Source organism: Oryctolagus cuniculus, chromosome 6, assembly GCF_051225735.1.
Source record: "Oryctolagus cuniculus isolate XC-2025 breed Fujian yellow rabbit chromosome 6, ASM5122573v1, whole genome shotgun sequence".
Classification (NCBI taxonomy): Eukaryota; Metazoa; Chordata; class Mammalia; order Lagomorpha; family Leporidae; genus Oryctolagus; species Oryctolagus cuniculus.
The window spans coordinates 22,851,662-22,872,577 of NC_142872.1; the positions used below are offsets into that span (position 1 = coordinate 22,851,662).

At 44.5% G+C, this 20,916-nt stretch overlaps 1 protein-coding gene and 1 non-coding gene across 9 annotated transcripts in view; both read left to right on the forward strand.

The window, feature by feature from the left end:
• Positions 1-20,916, forward strand: part of HSPA4 (heat shock protein family A (Hsp70) member 4) — a 45,874-nt gene that overhangs the window by 10,489 nt on the left and 14,469 nt on the right. For 4 of the 8 annotated variants that reach the window (XM_051844196.3, XM_051844198.3, XM_051844197.3 and 1 more), the window contains exons 2-7: positions 666-723; positions 3,923-4,063; positions 5,135-5,257; positions 7,064-7,163; positions 8,102-8,235; positions 12,306-12,550. In XM_051844196.3, the coding sequence (XP_051700156.1) occupies positions 666-723; positions 3,923-4,063; positions 5,135-5,257; positions 7,064-7,163; positions 8,102-8,235; positions 12,306-12,550 (801 nt within the window). Of the gene's footprint in view, positions 1-665; positions 724-3,694; positions 3,843-3,922; positions 4,064-5,134; positions 5,258-7,063; positions 7,164-8,101; positions 8,236-12,305; positions 12,551-20,916 lie in introns of all 8 variants that reach the window. The other 4 variants (XM_070076094.2, XM_089335852.1, XM_051844200.3 and 1 more) reach the window with 2 other exon arrangements.
• LOC127490874 (small nucleolar RNA SNORA26) lies at positions 10,265-10,385 on the forward strand. The gene has a single exon (XR_007919264.1). It is a non-coding gene; the product is annotated as a small nucleolar RNA SNORA26 (small nucleolar RNA).

The window sequence follows — 20,916 nt, forward strand, 5'->3', positions numbered from 1 at the left end:
CAGATGCTAGAAAGGGACGTGACGCGCTAAGAGTAAAAGAACACAGGGCGAGATTCTGGAGGGCCTGGAATGAAGAGCGTGGAGGGAAGCTGAGGGGCCATGACAAGAAAAGCATCCACTCCAGTAGAGCTGACCTTTCAAGACGAAAGGCAGTGTCGCGCCCTTCTGGTGGACAAAACCAGCACGTGGCGTGAGAACTGATGATTTAGAAGAATGTGTAGAAGTGGGAGTGAAGTTCCCTGTCAGAAATTCCAAGTCCTTGGAAGCTCATTCTAGAAAAATTCTTCCATGCAGTTGTTTTTCAGGGTTTGTGGACTGTATTCTTGGTGATGTAATGAGCAGTCTTAAAAACAAGAAAAACGTTTACATGGTATTGGTGTGAGTGGACGTGATTTTTATTGGGATTTGAACACATGACCTGGAGAGTTAGAACGTGGTGGGGGCGCTGGTGTCCCCCCTCGTCCACATCTCACACGGGCGGTCCTGCTGTCCGCTGCGGCTTCACTTGCAGCGAGGCAGACCGTTCCGGGAGCGTTACAGCGGCAGGGCCCACGTCGTACACCAGCATGTACTGCTGAGTCTCTGACTTCAGGCATCTTGCCGGCTATGGTTTTGTGTGATATTGCAATACAGTTTGATTCTTAAATGTTTGTTTTATCTTCTAGGGCTTGCATTTCTTTTGGTCCTAAGAATCGTTCAATTGGAGCAGCAGCTAAAAGCCAGGTAGAGTTTTGTTTTCTCCTAAAATGTCTGTCTGCTCTGGTGTGTGCAGCCTTCTGTTCAGCAACTGGTTGAGTGTCCATTGTGTGCTTAACAGAGCTAGATCCTGTGTGTACAACCCCACACAGACCTGATCCCTGTTTTCGAGTACTTGAGTGAGAAGCAGTTAGCTTTATAAAATAGCAGTAGCCTTGCACATTGTTTAATGCAGACTGCTAGGATGTATTTGGCCCTAATCTTGTTGAAGCAAAGCTTGCTTGTTTTTTGATACTTGAAGTGCTCTTTGAAATCTGTCTTGTTGGGCCTTTTGTCTTACTGGTTTTTAAGGTCAGTGTTGATCTAAGTTTCTGAAGAAGAAAAGCATCCCTCTAGAAACACACTAAAGGACTTGCTGGTAGTTTTGTAAACCAGGAACCTGACATGCGAGGGTGCTTCAGAAAGTTGGTATTAAAAATGAAATTAAAAGAGAAGTTCATTTTGGTGTAAAGAATTGTTGAAATCCTATATGAAGCATGCTCAAAAATTAATGGAAAATGTATATTATGTAAAAATTAGGTCTGAATTTTAAAAATGTTAGTACTAGAGTAAACTTAATCTTTTGTTTCTATTTTCAATGGACTTTTTGAAATACTGTTGTGTTTTTGAATAACCAGAACAGCAGAACCTTAACAGTCCTTTCTCAGAACGTTTGAGCTATCTGTAGAATGAGGGAGGTGGGTGTTGGGCTATTTGTGGTCCGTTCTGGAGCACTGTACAGAGTGAGTAGGTTTCGCGTTATGGACTGAGCAAAACTTACAATTTATGAACCTAAAAAAATGATGCTTGATTGATTTTTTTAAATTAAATTGGTTATTTATAGTCTTTAAAAATGTCTAAGATTTTTTTTTTTTGACAGAGTTCGAGAGACAGAGAGTTATAGACAGTGAGAGACAGAGAGAAAGGTCTTCCTTCTGTTAGTTCACTCCCCTAATGGCCGCTATGGCCGGCGCTGTGCCGATCCGAAGCCAGGAGCCAGGTACTTCCTCCCGGTCTCCCATGCGGGTGCAGGGACCCAAGCACTTGGGCCATCCTCCGCTGCCCTCCCGGGCCACGGCAGAGAGTTGGACTGGATGAGGAGCAACTGGGACTAGTACCTGGCGCCCCAACCGGGACTAGAACCCGGGGTGCCAGCACCGCAGGTAGAGGATTAGCCAAGTGAGCCACGGCGCCAGCCTTAAGATTTTTTTTTTTTTTTTAAAGATTTATTTATTTGAAAGGTAGAGTTGCAGAGAGAGAGCTTCCATCCGCTGGTTCACTCCCCAGATGGCCTCAAAAGCTGGAGCTCAGCTGAATTGAAGCCAGGGAGCCAGGAGCTTCTTCCTGGTCTGCCTCGTAGGTGCAGGAGCCCAAGGACTTGTACCGTCTTCCGCTGCTTTCCCAGGTGCATTAACAGGGAGCTGGATTGGAAGTGGAGCAGCTGGGTCTTGAACCAGTGCCCATATGGCATGGCAGCTCTGCAGGCCGTGGCTGTACCAGCTTTGTCACTGTGCCGGCCCCATGTATGTCTAAGATATTTTAGGAAGCGATAGATAGCAAATACAGTTCAATTTGAAATGTCTTTTAAAACTCTAGTGGGTTCTCTGTTTCTGAACTTGCTTTCTTACTGAGAGCAGTTATTGTACTGAACTGCCTCCTGAGTTCTGGGTTGACATAGTTTCTGTGATACAGTTTCTTTTTGGCAGCTCGCTCAAGCAGCGCCTCATTTGGAGCCTTTGTTTTATAAGAGAACTGAGGTGTCTGCCTTTTGGCACAGCTGAAACAGAGAAGCTCTGATTTCTCTTGTGACGGTCTGTTACACCTCTGCCGTGGCAGGAAGGTCCTGTAAATTTTTTTTTTTTTTTTTTTAAACAGGCAGAGTGGACAGTGAGAGAGAGACAGAGAGAAAGGTCTTCCTTTGCCGTTGGTTCACCCTCCAATGGCCGCCGCGGCCGGCACACAGCGCTGATCCGATGGCAGGAGCCAGGTGCTTCTCCTGGTCTCCCATGGGGTGCAGGGCCCAAGCACTTGGGCCATCCTCCACTGCACTCCCTGGCCACAGCAGAGAGCTGGCCTGGAAGAGGGGCAACCGGGACGGAATCTGGCGCCCTGACCGGGACTAGAACCCGGTGTGCCGGCGCCACAAGGCGGAGGATTAGCCTAGTGAGCCGCGGCGCCGGCTAGTCCTGTAAATCTTAAGGAGAAGTTCATTTGGAGTATTTTTTAATATCTTTGCCAGAACCTTCATCCCTCCCCCAACAAAATGTTAGACTAGTTCATCCTAGAGGAATTAGAAATTGTGGGTCACTTGTTCAACAATTATCCAGAAATTATTTCCTGTAACAATGTGAGATCATACCATATTACACAGTTCTTATTTTCTAAAAATGTTTTTCAGTTGCTTGGTTTTTTCCTTGTTTGGGTATCTCATAATTTACTTCAGTGTTCCCTTGTCATTAACTGTCCAGGCTGTTTTCAGTCTTCTGCTATAATGATAAATAATGCTCTTTGCATTTGTCTTTGTGTACTTAGTCTGGTCTTTTGTCCTTGGTGAAATTGATATGCATTGACAAATTGGTTCCTGGAAAGTTTGAGCAATTTTCAAAAGCTTTCTCTTGGAGGTCAGTGTTGATGTAATTTCTCTAGAAACACAGTGAAGTACTTGCCCTGAGTTTTCCTTGTAGACCAGGAACCAGCCTTTTCCTGCTGAAGAAGCCCCTCCCGGCTCTTTCCCAGGAGCTTTCCATCTGCTGCTTGAATTCCTCTCTTCTTTTCCATAAAACTCCTCTGCTGAAAATTGCCTTCTCGGTTTGCTCATCTGCTTCGTGTTTCACTGTGGGGAGAGCAGGTCCCCGGGTTCAGGTCAGCTGTAACATCTTGGTGATGTTACATGAATTTTATGTGAATGCTTGTTAGAAGTCCAAGAACAGAAAGTGCTTCTCTCACTGTTTATGTCCAGAGTTCATGAAGAAGTGGGAAGAACTGGCCCTGGCCGCAGCACTGCTGTGGGGCCCCATGCTCAGCCCTCATTTTGCGTGCTGGTGGACAGTGTTCAGAAAGGCTTAGTGTCTGATGACAACCGAAACCAAGAAGGCAGCTTTGTAAAGGTAAGATGATGCCATTTAATCTGAGGCTACTGAAGAAGAAAACTAATAGTGTTTCCATTCTTTGATTTGCTTTCCCTTAGGTAATCTCCAATGCAAAAAACACAGTCCAAGGATTTAAAAGATTCCATGGCCGCGCTTTCTCTGATCCATTTGTGGAGGCAGAAAAATCTAACCTTGCTTATGATATCGTGCAGTTGCCCACTGGCTTAACGGGCATAAAGGTAAGGTTCTCCTGATAATATAACTTAGGATTAAAATGTATTTTTACTTGTTGAGTGTGCTCATAATTTTATTAGTACTTTTCTGATGTCAAGTTATAATGAAAAGCCTTCCAAATTCTTAGGAAATGCTTTCACTGGTACATACCATTTGACATTTTAAAAAGTGATTTAGATTTTTATTTGCTAGTCATTGTTGAGGCTGTTGGTATGAGTTGAGGGCTTTGGGAATGATGGCTTGAAGTTAATACTGCCATTGCTTTCCCAGGCACATTATTAGCAGGGAGCTGGATTGGAAGTGGAGCAGCTGGGACACAAACCGGTGCCCAGATAGGATGGCGGTACTGCAAGGGGCAGCCTAACTGTGTATTGGGAGTGTCTCACATTGGTGCAAGGAACCCTGTCACGAGAGACTGTTGCTTCCCACGGTCTGTGTTGGCAAGAAGCTGGAGTCAGGAATCAAACTCCGACACTCCCAGTATAGGCTATGCGTGTCTTCACCGCCATCTTAGGCCAAACAGCTACCCCAGGTTTTGTTATTTTACATTGTGGTCCTACATCTTGAAATACTGTGTGTGGAAAGCACGTAAAGGCCGGCACTGCGGCTCAGTAGGCTGATCCTCCGCCTGTGGCGCCGGCACACCAGGTTCTAGTCCTGGTCAGGGCGCTGGATTCTGTCCTGGTCGCTCCTCTTCCTGTCCAGCTCTCTGCTGTGGCCCGGGAGTGCAGTGGAGGATGGCCCAAGTCCTTGGGCCCTGCACCCGGCATGGGCGGCCAGGAGAAGCACCTGGCTCCTGGCTTCGGATTGGCGCAGTGTGCTGGCTGCAGCGGCCATTGGGAGGTGAACCAGCGGCAAAGAAAGACCTTTCTCTCTGTCCACTCTGCCTGTCCAAAAAAAAAAAAAGTCAAAAAGCTGAAAGTGGCCTTCAAGTTATTGCTTCTAAAACTAGCTTTCTTCAGCTCCATGTTAAAATAATGTTGCATTGTTGATGTGCGGTGCTCTCGTTGTAGGCTTCCAGAACTAGGAAAAGAAGAAATACGGTAAATCTAGATCCTTTTCTTGTTTTCTCGCAGGTGACATATATGGAAGAAGAGCGACATTTTACCACTGAGCAAGTGACAGCCATGCTTTTGTCTAAACTAAAGGAGACAGCAGAAAGTGTTCTTAAGAAGCCTGTTGTTGACTGTGTTGTTTCGGTGCGTTTCATCTCACACGGTACTGATAGTGGGGAAAGAGAAGGGGACTTCCTGTTGCGTGCCAGTAGAATTACTTTTTGTCCTGTTAAATGGTTAAGAACTTAACACACAAGCCTTCATTTTCTTAAATATTGTTTCTGCCTCCTCACTTACTCAGGCCTCCTCCATTATTCTGCCACTTAAATCTTGTCTGTTCTTCAAGGCCCGCCTCAAAGCCTGCTTGCTCTTGGTTTCTTGGTGTGGCACAGGGTAGCCAAGCATTAGTTGAATGAGTTAAGTGTATCCAAGTACAAATGGCTTTGTCTCTGTTTGCTGTGTCCAGTACTAAACTCAGGGTAGCATTAGACTTTATCTTGGCTTTCACATATTCTTGCTTACAAGAGTATTTCGAGCAGTTTGTGGAAAAACTAGAATTAAAAAGTGTTTGTTTTGGTGCAGAAAGTTTTGAAGTTTCATGCATAGTTTTTTTTTTTTTTTTTTTTTTTTTTTTTTTTTTTTTTTTTACAGTACTCACTTTACATGGACTCTTTGAAGACACCTTCCAGCTTGCGGCCTGGCCGCTTGTAGCTGTGTGCTTGGGGTGTGGTGGAGTCTTAGGGTGGCTGTGTTGGCTTTGCCACCAAATGCCCTCTTTGTTACCTGATACTGAGGTCTGTGGCCTTTCTCCTCCTAATGTGGCTATGGAAAGATCTCAGATTCCATGACCTTGAGTCCTCAGTGGTTCAGTAGCAGGCACCATGTTTCTTTTTTTTTTTCTTCGTTTAAAGATTTGCTTATTTGAAAGAGTTACAAAGAAAGAATGAGAGTGAAGGAAGGAAGGAGAGAGAGAGAGAGAGAGAGAGAGAGAGAGAGAAAGATCTTCCATGCACTGATTGACTCCCTGGATAGCTGCAGCAGCTGGGGCTGGGCCCGGCCATGGCCAGGAGCTCTGTGTGGGTCTCCCATGCGGGAGGCGTCGTGTTTGTTAGATGCTTTCTACCTTTTCTCAGCTCTCCATCTGTCCCCCAGGCTCCTCCCTATTTCCTTATCTGATGCCCTTCATTTTACTTCTGAATTACACTCGGTGTTGAAGTAAAGCTAACATGAGAATAGAAGAATGCCTGAATGGCTTTTCCAGTTTTGGCATCTAATTAAATGATGATGAGTTAGGTCATGTTTGGAGGGTCTTGAGACCACATTGAGCTTTGGAGATTGGCTAGGAACACTCCGAGGACTTGTCATATAGGTGTACTTGCATTAGAATTTCTTACAGTGAGAGGATAAAAAACAGAAAATGGCCCGTGAGGAAACCAGGCACAAGCTTCAAAGACACATTATAACAATACGAGATGTGTCCTCCATCCTGAGCCTGAAAGTCAGGTTTTTATTGGGAGGTCCGTCATGTACCCAGTGTGGTACCAAGATCTCAGACTCACGGAAGGACAACGTTGGGCATAGCAAGCCACACTTGAACATATGGGGAAATCTTCCTGTCAGTTTAGAGAACTGTCAAGAACTGTTTAGAGAACTTGCAGATGACAGGCGAGGGCCGACGTTGCAGGTTGGCCCTTTTGAAGGTAGCATTCTCTGCCTTGGTGTGTACTGTTCTGTGTGGTTGCTACTGCCTGTTACATGGTGTCTGATGTCCATGTGTGACGTGATGTGTGGCTGTGCACTCGCCCAAATGCTGCTAACTCAGTAGTCTAATTCTTCTCTACTGTTAGGAAATACTGCTTTCATTCAGAGATATTTGAAAGTGTACCTGGATTTTTATCAACTAAAAGGAGGATTTCATAAAAAAGTAAACTTGGACAATTTTTTTTGTAGGTTCCTTGTTTCTATACTGATGCAGAACGTCGATCAGTGATGGATGCAACACAGATTGCTGGTCTCAATTGTCTGCGATTAATGAATGAAACCACAGCAGGTGAGGGGGACTGTTGATTACTTTTCTGACTTGTTTAATGCTTTTTTTTAAAGATTTTATTTATTTGTTTGAGAGAGAGAGATGGGGAGTGAGAGAGAGATAGGGAGTTAGAGAGAGAGGGGTCTTCCATTTGCTGGTTCACTCAACAAATGAAGTGAGCCATTTGGGAGCCAGGAGTTTCTTCCAGGTCTCCCATGCAGGTTTAGGGGCCCAAGCACTTAGACCATCTTCTGCTGCTTTCCCAGGCCATAAGCAGAGAGCTGGATCTCAAGAGCAGCAGCCTGGACACAAATTGGTGCCCATATGGGACGCCACTGTCATGGGCAGGAGCTTAGCCTGCTACGCCACAGCACAGGCCTGACTTGTTTAATCTTGAGGTTGCAAAATCTCTAGGGCTTCTTCCTTTTTATTTTACTTGGAATCCTACCATCCCTGCTTACCACTTGCATGTCGTGGTTTTTGGATATTATGTCATATATGAGGAATTAATCTGACTGAACTTCTTCTAGACCGTCATGGCACAGACGTTGCTCATTAATCACATGCTTGTTTGGAAAGGAATGTGCCGCATGTGGGACAGTGCTTTGGTTTACAAGTGGGCCTTCTGACTGACTGGCGGAGGAATGGGGTGTAAAGCAGCATCCTAGGGCAGGTTGTGCGCGAATGTTGATGTGCAAGGGGAGACAAAACCCAGGAAGAAGTGCTTGGAAAATGGGGAAATTGGTTCCTCATAAAAGCCGAAGTAAATCTCAGCTTTTAACTCTTCGAAGTTAGTCAGTCTTGAATAAATTGTACAAGGCTTATAAAGACTTGGATTCTGTCTAAACAGAACCCATGATGTAGTATTGTTCACTATATATAGAATATTTTATACTTCCTGAATTTTGTTTATTACTTAGGTGATACTATTACATTGAATTTTTTTTCCTCTTGTGTAGTTGCTCTGGCATATGGAATCTATAAACAAGATCTTCCTGCCTTAGAAGAGAAACCAAGAAATGTAGTTTTTGTAGATATGGGACATTCTGCTTATCAAGTTTCTGTGTGTGCATTTAATAGAGCAAAACTGAAAGTAAGTATGGTTTGTTTTGTTTTTTCCCCAAAGACTCTTAACTGTATTAAAAGTATAGTGACAGGTGTTTGAGAGAAAGCTTAATTTGGTTGAAGAATTTTGTAGCCATTTAACCTGGGGAGTTGATATTATAGGGGTGGGGATTGAGCTTGTTGGCCTAGAATAATTCATTAAATGTTGGTAGGCTGTGAAGCAAAGTGCACAGACCTTAAAAGAAAATGCTGAGATTCCTGAGTCTTAGTTTTAATCTGATGGGGAAAATAATGCTTAACTTGGAGGCTTATTAGTGAGGAGTGTTTAAACATGTAGTCTCTTAAGTGTTTTCACGCGGGGCGGTGGGGTGGGGTTTGAGGGAGAATTTGAAATTTAAATTTGAGTGTCCTGGAAGAAGGCTAGAGGGGCTGGAACTTGGATGCAAGAGAAACGAGACTGCGCTCTAAAATCTCGAAGTTCTGGGGTGTAGGCAGTGTAGAAGGCAAGCAGGGGCCAGAGGGTGATCACAGTTGAGTTTGCTGGCTGGTGCTCGGTCCGCCAGTTCTCCCTCCCACTCTGGATGATTTTAACTCATGTTTGGTTTAATTACTTGAGTTGTATATCCAGGTTCTTGGTGCCAAGGTCTAAATTGGGTTGCCCTGCCCCAAGATTGGGAATTTATCACCAAATACATGCGGATCGTTTTGGAGGGCATTTTGAGATTAGATTTGTTCTGATTCTATTTCTTTGAAAATGTACTTGGTTCTAGTTTTTATCCTACTTTGTGTCATTTCTAGGGTTTATTTTTTTTAAAGATTTATTGTTTGTTTATTTGAAAGGCAGAGTTAGACAGAAGGAAAGATCTTCAGTGTGCTGTTTTACTCCCCAAATGGACTCAATGCCAGAGCTGTGCCAGCCTAATCCAGCACCATGGAGCTGCTTCTGGGTTTCCCATGTGGACGACAGGGGTGCCATCCTCCAGTGATTTCCTAAACATTAGCTAGGGGCTGGATTAGAAGTGGAGCAGCTGGGGCGCAAACCAGTGCCCATATGGGATGCCAGCATTGCAGCAGGCGGCTTAACCTGCTTCACCAGAATGTTGGCCCCTTATTTTTTCTTTTTAAAAGAAAGCAAAACTTTTAGATGATTAGGAAATAGGTTTGTGATTTTTACAGCTATAATCATGGGCCGGTTGTAAATTTTCAGAGTTTATACTTTAATTATGAATAGAATTCTTTCTTGTCGCTCCCCCTCTTCGTGGAGGAACGACACAGGACCCTGCGCTGTTCTTTCGTCTGCTCGGCCCTCCCCGGGTTTGCTGCTGGTTCTTCCCGGGTTGGCTACTATCCCTTCCACCTCCGTGGAAGGGCAGTTCCCCCTGGCCACATTCCCCACTTCCGCAGGGGAGCGGCACACCGCCGGCCGGCTCTCTCGGGGGCTGCACAGGTGTTCCCCTTAGATGTTCCTGGTGCATGCCGTCTCTCTCCTCCTTTATAGTCCTCCTCCGCCAATCCTAACTCGGCTGCCCACACGCCGAGTACGTTGCTCTCCAATCAGGAGCAGGTCCTACAGTTTATTGGTTGAACTGGAGGCAGCTGTGTAAAAGCTGTTTTCTTCTCTCCCAGCGCCATATTGTGGGAGAGCAGATGCATAGAATAAGTCTTAATTCCAGTAACTTAGTCTAGTCCGAATTGCTCCCCACATTTCTTTCCTTTTTCTTTTCTTTTCTTTCTTTCTTTTTTTTTTTTTTTTTTTTTTTTAAGATTTATTCATTTTCTTTAGATGCATAGTTAGAAGGAGAGACAGAAGTGTTACATCCCCTGGTTCATTCCCCCAAATAGCTGCAGCTGCCAGTGCTGGGCCGATCTGAACCCAGGAGCATCTTCTGGTCTCCCATGTGGGTTCAAGGGCCCAAGCACTTGGGCCATCTTCCACTGCTTTCCCAGGCCATTAGCAGGGTGCTGGATCGGAAGTGGAGCAGTCAGGATACGAACCAGCTCCCATATGGGAGAATTTAGTCTGCTTTGTGTTAGAGTGCTGTGTTACACCCTTTCCTGTGCCCTTTCAGAGCTGACAGAGTGCTCTGAGAGGCTAACACAGAAGGGGAAAGTAAGTCTCCATAAAACCCAGAGAAGAGATGGTCGTTTCTTCTTTGGATCCTGTCTGGAGTCACAAATGCAAAAAAGAAAAGAATGAGTGTTATTGTACACCTGCTTTGTTTTTCTCAAATGTCTTTCACTGTCAGCTGTCCCCTGTCTGTTTCCTGGTCCTTTAGATCGCTTGAAGTTCAGTTAGAAAAATATTCATTATAAAACTGTCTCTCAAGCTTTGAAAACACTCGTGTGAATAAAGCATTTATAATCTTGACACTCTTTAAACATTTTGTATTTTTGTATATATTTTCTTTTTTTCTAGTTTTTTTTTTTTTTTTTTTTTAAGATTTATTTATTTTATTTGAAAGATTTACACAGAGGAAGAAGGAGAGGCAGAGAGAGAGGGGTCTTTCATCTGCTGGTTCACTCCCCAATTAGCCACAGTGGCTGGAGCTGTTCCAGTCCAAAGCCAGGAGCCAGGAGCTTCTTCCAGGTCTCCTGTGTGGCTGCAGGAGCTGTCTTGTACTGCTTTCCCAGGCCATAGCAAAGAGCTGGATCAGAAGTGGAGTAGCCGGGACTCGAACCAGCGCCCATATGGGATGCTGGTATTGCAGGTGGCGGCTTTACCTGCTACTCCACAGTGCCGGCCCCCGTGTTTTCTAATTTTTAATAAAACAAATTGGAATCACACTTGGTTCTGTGTCCTATTTTTTCCCCCCTTCTTTTTCCAGCTAACATGTCAAGAAAATTTCCCCATGACACTTTGCATTCTTCAAAGAAATTGTAATTACTGGCTTTATTCCTTCTTTAGGGTATCATCACTTATTTAGCCAGTATTCTGTTTAATCCAATTAGATCTTGTTCCATTCTGCTAGATATTTGGAAAATAGGCAATCTAAATTAATTAGATTTGCATGTTAAGGGATTTAGCATCTTTCAGGTAGTATACTGCATTGAGCTAGACTTTGGGCATTTAAAGATTTTGTATAGTAACAAGATGAGAAGTATACCCAAGATATGTTGGTCTTTGGCATGCAGTTGCTTTTGGAAGTGACATTGGTGTGGATTTTGGAATGAAGATTTGATTTTGAATTCCACATATACCATTAGTAACTTTGTGACATGTTGGCTGTCTCATTTGTGTAGGTTGTGGTATTATCTCTGAGTTGAGGGTTACAGTGTCTTCTTCACAGTATAATTGTAACAAGAATTAAAATGAGATTTCCTGTTTCAGGTTTTGTTTTTTTTTTTTTTTTACAGGCAGAGTTAGAGAGAAAGATCTTCCTTCTGTTGGGTCACCCCCCAAATGGCTGCTATGGCCGGCATGCTGTGCCTATCCGAAGCCAGGAACCAGGTGCTTCCTCCTGGTCTCCCATGCGGGTGCAGGGCCCAAGCACCTGGGCCATCCTCCACTGCACTCCCTGGCCATAGCAGAGAGCTGGCCTGGAAGAGGGGCAACCGGGACAGAATCCGGCGCCCCGACCGGGACTAGAACCCGGTGTGCCGGCGCTGCAGGTGGAGGATTAGCCTAGTGAGCCACGGCGCCGGACATTTTTTTTTTTTTTTTAAGATTATTTATTTACTTCAGAGGCAGAGTTAGAGAGAAACAGAGACAGAGAGAGATCTCCCATCTACTGGTTCACTCCCCAGTGGCCACAATGGCAGAGCTGGGGTGATCAGGAGCCAGGAGCTCCTTCCGGGTCTGCTATATGGTTTCAGGGGCACAAGCCCTGGAGCCATCGTCCACTGCTTTCTCAGGCCATAAACAGAGAGCTGGCTTGGAAAAGGAGCAGGCAGGACATGAACTGGCACCCATATGGGATGCCAGCACTGTAGACAGAGGCTTGATCTACCATGTCACAACTCCAGCCCTACCTATTTCAATCTTGAAGTACTCCTTCCTCACTTTCTAAACAACTTGCCAGTTAGATACGAATCATCGTAAGTTTTAAAATTGAGTAATTGAGTAATTAATTGTTGGATTAATTATGCTTTTTTCTAAAGGTCCTGGCCACTGCATTTGACACAACACTGGGAGGCAGAAAATTTGATGAGGTGTTGGTAAATCACTTCTGTGAAGAATTTGGAAAGAAATACAAGCTAGACATAAAGTCCAAAATCCGTGCATTGTTACGACTCTCCCAGGAGTGTGAGAAACTCAAGAAATTGATGAGTGCAAATGCTTCAGACCTCCCTTTGAACATTGAATGTTTTATGAATGATGTTGATGTATCTGGAATAATGAATAGGTAACCATATCAGTATTTTGCTGTTAAGCTGAATTGTGTTTTTTTCTCCACATTACCTTAATTAGTTTTTTGTTGAAATCGTTGTTATGTGATAATTTCAGTTCTAAGGGTAAATATGTTAGAGACTGTCCAGGGTCCTACTTTTTTTTTTTTTTTTTTTTAAAGCTTGAGTTTGGTTATTCTAGAATGTAGACTAGTTTTTGTTCTGATTAATTGAATATTCCAGCAGATTTGCTAGTTCTTCATACATATGCATGTATTATATATGTTGTCAGTTTTTATAAAAAGAGTGAAGTGCTTTATGTGTGTGTGTGTATACACACATATATATGTTTATTTTGATAATCAGAGTTAGAAGGCTCTTCCATCTGCTGGTTTACTCCTCACATGACTGCACTGGTCAGGGCTAGGCCAGGCTAAAGCCAGGAGCCAAGAGTTTCATCCAGGTCTCCCACACTGGTTGCAGAGGCCCATGCTTGGGCCATCTTCTGCTTCTCACAGGTGCATTTGTGAACTAATGAGTATTTGGAGTGTCTGTTTTCAGTTCTGTCAGGGCACTTATATAGTAGGATAGTTGCTGGCCAGTGACGACAGGTTAACTTGTGGAGCAACATCTGTTTTTCTCAGTGATTGCACCATTTTAGCACCCCACCAGCAGAGTGACAGTTATTGTTCAGTTTTTTGTTTGTGATCCCAGTGGGTTACCATTGGCTTTATGGTTTTCTGTCTTCACCATTCTGATCGTTGGATTCCTAAGGAACAGTGCTGGTGGCCTGTGTTCCTTCACTTCCTGCGTGTTGCGAACAGCTTGTTTGCTATGTGTGTACTTGAAAGTGACTTTTAAGTTGCTGGATAGAAATGCGTGGTTCGTGTTTTTTGAGCACCTTCAGTGAGCCAGGCTGTTGTGCCCTCTGTAATGCTGCTAGCAGGTGTGTCAGTGCAGATCCGGTTGTGCATTGTTTGTTCCTTTGACTTCCTGTTCAGGTGTCTTTGGCATACTTTTAATTTTTTTGTGAAAATTCAATAATAATATTACAGTAGTTTGATACTTGTTATTTTGATTCGATTTTTCTCAGTTTATATAGTGTGCCTATTATAGTTTAATGATTTTTAAAATCTAAATAACTTCTTGAATTAATGAAGTTTTCTTGAACTTAGTTGGGTTTAGTATTTGTTTCTGTGCTTTGGTTTTCTTTGGTAATTCTTTTACTTTGTTACTGGATTTTTCTTAAAGTTGTCTGCTGCATTTGTCATTTTTTTCTTACCTCTGCTGACATTATCATGGTAACAAACTATTGCATACTTTGTGTTTAATTTTCATTTCTGATGTTTGTTCTTCTAATTCTCCGTTTTTTCTAGTTCTGAATTTTTGTTCATTTCCTTTGTCATTTTTTATTCCCAAAGCAAACCATGTTAAGGTGTACATACATTTCTGTGATTTTTAATATATTTGCAAGGTAAAAAACCACTATGTAATTCTAATAATGTGTTCTTATCACCCAAAATATAGCCCGGTACCTGCTAGCAGGCACTCTCCATTTCCCTCAGAACCTAGACTGCTGTCAGTGCACTTACTGTCTTATGGGTTGGCTTGTCCTTTTACTTATTCTTAAGTGCAATACATACTCCATGAATCTTTTTTCTTTTTAAAGATTTATAAGTCAGAATTAGAGAGACAGATCTTCATCTGCTGGTTCTCTCCCCAGATGGCAGCGGCCAGAGCTGGGACGGGCCAAAGCAAGGAACCAGAGGTTTCTTCCAGGTCTCCCACGTGGGTGCAGCAGTCCAAGCACTTGGGGATCTTGCACTGCTTTCCCAGCAGGAGCTGAATCATAAATGGAGTGGGAGGGACTCCGGCTGGTACCAGTCTGGAATGCCAGCGTCGCAGACAGCGGCTCACCCACCAGGCCATAGTGCTGGCCCCCTCAATGAATCTTTAGATGGAAATTGTGATTTAAGAATTTTTCTTACACTTCACTGTTCCAGAACACCTTCTTTTGTTTCTGTGAAGTATGCTCTTGCAGCCTTCTAAGACGTGTTGGGCGAGTTGTAGTTGTGTTCTTACACAAACCCAAGAATTGGAGCCAACTACCCACCTAGGCTGTCAGGTGCCCTGCTTGTGGTCTGTTGTTGACTGGAACATCTTTAGGCAGCGCAGGGCCCTGTTCACAGTGAGGTTGCATTGCTCTCTGAGGTCTGTTTTTGCCGCCTCATAGCCTCCTTTCTTTATTGTTGCTGTCTAGCTCAGTTTGGAATTTCTTACCAGTAGTTTTTTCAACATAATCCTTTTTCCCTTGAGGGAAACTTGGATTGTGCCCTGTTTGGAATTATTTGAAAGGCGGAGTTAGAGAGAGGGAGAGGCAGAGGCAGATCTTCCATTCGCTGGGCCACTCCACAACGGCCAGGGCTAGGCCAGGCCAAAGCCAGGAGCTTTAGCTGGGTCTCTCTTGGAGGTGCAGGGGCCCAGGCACTTGGGCCATCTTCAGCTGCTTTCCCAGGCCATTATATGCAGGGACCTGGGTTGGAAGCACCAACTGGGATGCCAGCGCTGCAGACGACAGCTTTACTCATTGTGCTGCCGTACCGTGCCATGAAGGCCTTTTGGACTCTGGTTCTGGACTGTGCAAACTCCTCTCATTGTAGTTCCTGTGTTCAGCTTGACTTAAATTTCAGTTATTCTGGAGTTTTCAGGTCTTTTTGATGTCTGATTGTTTCTTTCTATTTCCTTTGGCACAGCTCATTTGAAGCAGGAATTAAAGCTATTGGTGGCTTGTCTACTCATTTGTTTTAGGGTTTATGGGGATACTTTGTTACCTAGTTTTTGTTTTGTTTTGTTGATGTGCTTTGGTTTTGCTTTCTTAGTTGCTCTGTGTGTGTATTCGATGGGCTTTAAAGAGATTGAAAAACTTGACCAGGCTGGGCGCTGTGGCACAGTGGGGTAAGCCACTGATTGCAATGCTGGCATTGTAGTGCTGATTTGAGTCCCAGCTGTTTGGTTTCTGATCTCAGCTCCCTGCTAATGGGCTTGGGAAGGGAGCAGATGATGGCCCAGATACTTGGATCTCTGCTCCCTATGTGGGAGACCTGGATGAAGTTCCTGGCTCCGGGTTCAGACAGTAGATTTCAGAAAAAAAGAAGAAATGGCTAGCATAGTGGTGTAGGTAGGTGAGCTGCTTCCTGCGATGCCAGCTTCCGGTTTGGGCACTGGTCCGAGTCTGAGTCCCAGCTGCTCTACTTCTGTCCCAGTTCCCTGCTAATGCACGTGGGAAAGCAGTGGAGGATGGCCCATGTGCTTAGGTCCCTGCCACCCATGTGGGTGACCCAGATAAAGCTCCATGTTCCTGGCTTTAGGCAGGGCCAGATCTGCATTGGCTGCTTGTGGCCTTTTGGGAGGTTAACCAATAGATGGTAGATCTTTGTCTCTTCAGGTCTCTCAGTTACTCTGCCTTTTAAATAACTAAATAAAACAATCTTTTTTTTTTCCTTGTACTGACTTGTAACTAGAATATATAAAGAACTATTACAACTTAGTAATAAGCCAACCTAATTAAAAAATGGGCAAAGATCTGAGTTGACATTTCTCTAAAGTAGATGTGAAAATTGCTAGTATATACAAGGAGATGTTCAAATGCTATTAGCCATTAAAGATGTACAAATGAAAACCAATGTGAGGGGCCAGTGCTGTGGCTTAGTGAGTAAAGTTATAGGTGCCAGTTCGAGTCCTGGCTGCTTCACTTCTGATTCAGCTCTCTGCTATGGCCTGGGAAAGCAATAGAAGATGGCCCAAGTCCTTGGGCCCCTGCACCCGCATGGGAGAATCTAGAGGAAGCTCGTGGCTCCTGGCTTCGGATCAGCTCTGGCCATTGTGGCCATTTAGGGAGTGAACCTGCAGGTGGAAGACCTCGCTCTCTGTCTGCCTCTCTGTAACTTCCTTTCGAATAAAAAAAAACAAACAATATGAGATACTACTTTACACCTACTAGGGTTGTGCTTGTTGGAGAGAGAGAATACACATTAGAGGGAATATGGACTAGGGCAGCCATCTAGGGGAAGTCTGGCGGTTTCTTTGCTTGTTTGTATCACATCTCTGCTTCTCTATCTGTCCTACATACCCATCAGTTATATGTTTTTTGACGTAATTCAAAGTAAATTGCAGATGTCTATGTACTTACCTCTTTCAAAATACTGTTTTACGTATTAATCAGAATTCAGTTATTTTTTTTTTTAAAGGTTTGTTTATTTGAATAATAGAGTTATGGAGAAAGAGAGCACACTGGTTCACTCCCCAAATGGCTGCAGTGGCCAAGGCTGGGCCACAGGGAAGCCGGAAGCCAGGAGAACTTCCTGGTCTCCCAAGTGGGTGCAGGGGCCCAAGCACTTGCTATGTTTTCCGCTGCTTTTCCGAGCACATTAGCAGTGAGCTGGATTGGAATTGGAGCAGCCTGGGCTTGAAGTGGTTCTCATATGGGATGCTGTTGTGGCAGATGACGGCTTTACCATAGTGCTGACCCCAAGAATTCAATGTCTTATGGTTACTTTTGTGTTATTTTTACATAATGGTTATTTGAAAAAAAAAATTTTTTTTTTGACAGAGTGGACAGTGAGAAAGAGAGACAGAGAGAAAGGTCTTCCTTTGCCGTTGGTTCACCCTCCAATGGCCGCTGCGGCCGGCGCGCTGCGGCTGGCGCGCTGCGCTGATCCGAAGGTGGGAGCCAGGTACTTCTCCTGGTCTCCCATGCGGGTGCAGGGCCCAAGTACTTGGGTCATCCTCCACTGCACTCCCTGGCCACAGCAGAGAGCTGGCCTGGAAGAGGGGCAACCAGGACAGAATCCGGCACCCTGACCGGGACTAGAACCTGGGGTGCCGGCGCCGCAAGGCGGAGGATTAGCCTAGTGAGCCGTGGCGCCGGCTAGTTGAATTTTTTTAAAGATTTATTTATTTATTTGAAAGTCAGAGTTATACAGAGAGAGAAGGGGAAAGAGAGAGAGAGAGAGAGAGAGAGAGAGGTCTTCCATCTGCTGGTTCACTCCCCAGCTGGCCACAACGGCAGGAGTTGGGATGATCCAAAGCAAGGAGCCAGTAGTTTCCTCTAGATCTTACCCCAGGCCATAGCAGAGAGCAGGATCAGAAGTGGAGCAGCCAGGTCTTGAACCTGCACCCATATGGGATGTCGTGCTTAAGGCCAGGACGTTAACCTGCTCCGCCACAGTGTTGGCCCCTCAGTTAGTTGAATTTTAAAGTGTTTCATTTGTGGAGTTTAGGTAAACATATCTTTGTTTTTTAAAGACTTATTTTCGTGAAAGAGTAACAGAGGGAGGAGATGGAGAGACCTTTGACTGGCTGCTTCACTCCTCTGAATGCTTGCCCAAACCAGAGCTAGACCACGCTGGATCAAGGAGCGAGGCACTCCATCCAGGTCTCCAGATGGCAGGGCCCAAACACTTGGACCATCAGTGCTTGTCTTGCAGATTTATTAGCAGGAAACTAGGTTGGAAGCTCAGAGTAGCCTGGGTTCAGACCAGGCATTCTGGCATGGAGTGCCTGGAGTCCCAAGTGGTGGCTTAACCTGCTGCCTCACAACAGCCAGCCTCCTTAGTTTGAAACATCATTATCCGGGAGAGTTTCCCGCAGCCTTCCTTTCCAGGGTTAACCACTGATATAATTTTGTACTTTCTGGCTGTAGATTAAATTTGCCGATTCTACAACTACTTAGAAATGGAATCAGAACCTTTTATGTGAGATTTCTTTTACTCAGCCCAAACTTTTGTTAAGTAGTTGTGTGCATCCTCCTGCATTCCTTCTTTGTTTTGCTGACTCGGTACCATTGCAAGCTCACCCTTGAAGAATACTCGCTTGCTTTAGTGATTTGCTGTTGTGCGTAAGTTGCCATTTTAATCTTCAAACATGAAAGAGTTCAAGTTGTTACACATTCTCATCAGTATTCATATCAGTAATCTGTATTTTTTGTCATTCTAGTGTGTATATTTTATACTTGTACTATTTTTTAGGTTTCATTTGTAAAAACCACTTAGTTTTTTCTTTTTTATTTGAAATATTACTTATTTGAAAGGCATAGAGAAGTACCTCATCTGCTGGTTTACTCCTTACTCCCAAAGTACCCAGCAGCTGGGCTCAGCTCATTCAGATCCAGGATGCCAGAACGCAGCCTAGGTCTCCTCCTTGAATTCTAAGGACTCAAATATGTGGATCATCACTCGCTGCCTTTCATGATGTGCATTAGCAGGAGCCTGTAATCAGGAGCAGAAGTAGAACTCAAACCTGGGCGCTTAGATACAGAATGTTAGTGTCCCAAGCTTGTTATCTCCTGCTCTGAACACTCGCACCAGTTCCTTTTCCTTTTCTATTTTTTAAAAAAGATTTATTTATTTATTTTAAAGTCAGAGTTTCACAGGGAAGAAGAGGCAGAGACAGAGGTCTTCCATCTGCTTTTTATTCCCCAATTGGCCGCAATGGCTGGAGCTGGGCCGATCCGAAGCCAGGAGCTTCTTCCAGGTCTCCCACATGGGTGCAGGGCCCCAAGGACTTGGGGCATCTTGTGCTGCTTTCTCAGGCCATAGTAAAGAGCTGGATTGGCAATGGAACAGCCCGGACTGTAACCGTCACCTGTATGGGTTGCCGGCACAGCAGGCAGTGGCTTTATCTACTACGCCACGGTGCTGGGCACCCCCTTCCCCTAGTTCTTTTGACGAATATAATCCAGTGATTTTTAGTATAGTCACAAAACTGTGTAACCATCACAACATTTTCCTTACCCCATATTAAAGTACTCAATGAACTATCAAGTTTTTCAAAGGTAAGAGATAGGGAGCAAGTTTTGTGGCATAGCAAGTTAAGCTGCTGCCTGCAATGCCGGCATCCTGTATTCAAGTTGGGACCTGGTTCAAGTTGGGACCGTTTGGGTAGTGAACCAGTGCATGGAAGTTCTTTGCCGCCTACTTCCTGACACCCAACTTGGCCTTTCAAATAAATTTTAAAAATCTTTTTTTTTTTTAAAAGGTAAAGTAGACCTCTAAATCAATGTTGCTTAGTGAAAGAAGACTGTGAAATGTGCACATACCGTGTGATTGCAGCTATAATATTCTGGACAGGCAAAACTCTGGAAATGGAAAAAGGACCAGAGGTTGCCAAGGGTTTATAAAGAGGTAGGGATGAATGGCTGGAACAAGGGAGTTTTAGGGCAGTGAAACTACCCTGTTGGATACTGATATGGTGGATCCTTATGAATTTGTCAAAACCCTTAGAAACTTTACCCATATTGGTTCATTAATTTGTAACATGTACCACACTAAACATTTATTTGTTTGAACATTTACGTGTGTGTTGAGTTTGGTGCTGTAGCATCGCAGGTGAAGTTCCTGGCTGCTCCACTTCCTTTCTAGCTCCCTGCTGATGGCCTGGGAAGGCAGTGGGTGATGGCCCCGGTTCCTGGGCCCTTGCACCCATGTGGGAGACCAGGAAGAATCTCCTGGCTCGTGGCTCCGGATCGGCCTACCTCCAGGCATTGCGGCCATTTGGGGAGTGAAGCAGAGGAGGAAAGATCTCTCTCTCTCTCTCTGCTTCTGCCTCTTTCTAACTCTGCCTTTTGAATAAAATAAATATTAAAAATTATGTGTTTATATGAAAACCAGAGTGACAGAGAAGGCAGAACAAAGAGGAGAGAGACATAGAGACATTTCATTTGCTAGTTCACTCCCCAAATAGCCACAACAGCCAGGTTAGGGCCAGGCCAAAGCCAGGAGCCAGGACTCCACCCTGGCTTTCCACATGTGTGGTGGGAGCCCAGTCAGGCACTTGGGCCATCTTCCGTGGTCTTCCCAGGAGCGTTATCAGGGAGCCCAATTTGGAAACAGAGCAACTGGGGCTCGAACAGGCCTGCAGTATGGAATGCCAATGCTGCTAGTGGCTTAGCCCACCTGTGCTCAGGACTTTACTAGGGAGAACTGGGCTGGGTGTAAGGGGCAGCACACATGGGAATTTTCTTTATGTTTATATCCCAGTGAGGCTAACATTGACCTATTAAAAAAGAAACAAGAAACCATGTACCCATTAGCTCTTCTTTCTCCCCGTGTTTGCCTTCCTACTCCTAGCCCTAGGCAGCTGCTGGTCTTTCTGTCTCTAGGTTTACCTGTTGTGAACATTTCGTGTATTCTTTCTTGACTGGCTTCTTTGACCCTTGCATGATCTTTTCTGAGTTCTTCTGTGTTGTAACATGTGTCACTTTCTTGATTGTAGCCTTCATTTTTACTGCTTTTGGGTTGTTTGCACTTGGTGACTGTTAGAACAAAGCTGCTGCTTGTGAACATTCATGGACACATTTTTCTGTGAACATTGTGAGCTGTTTATT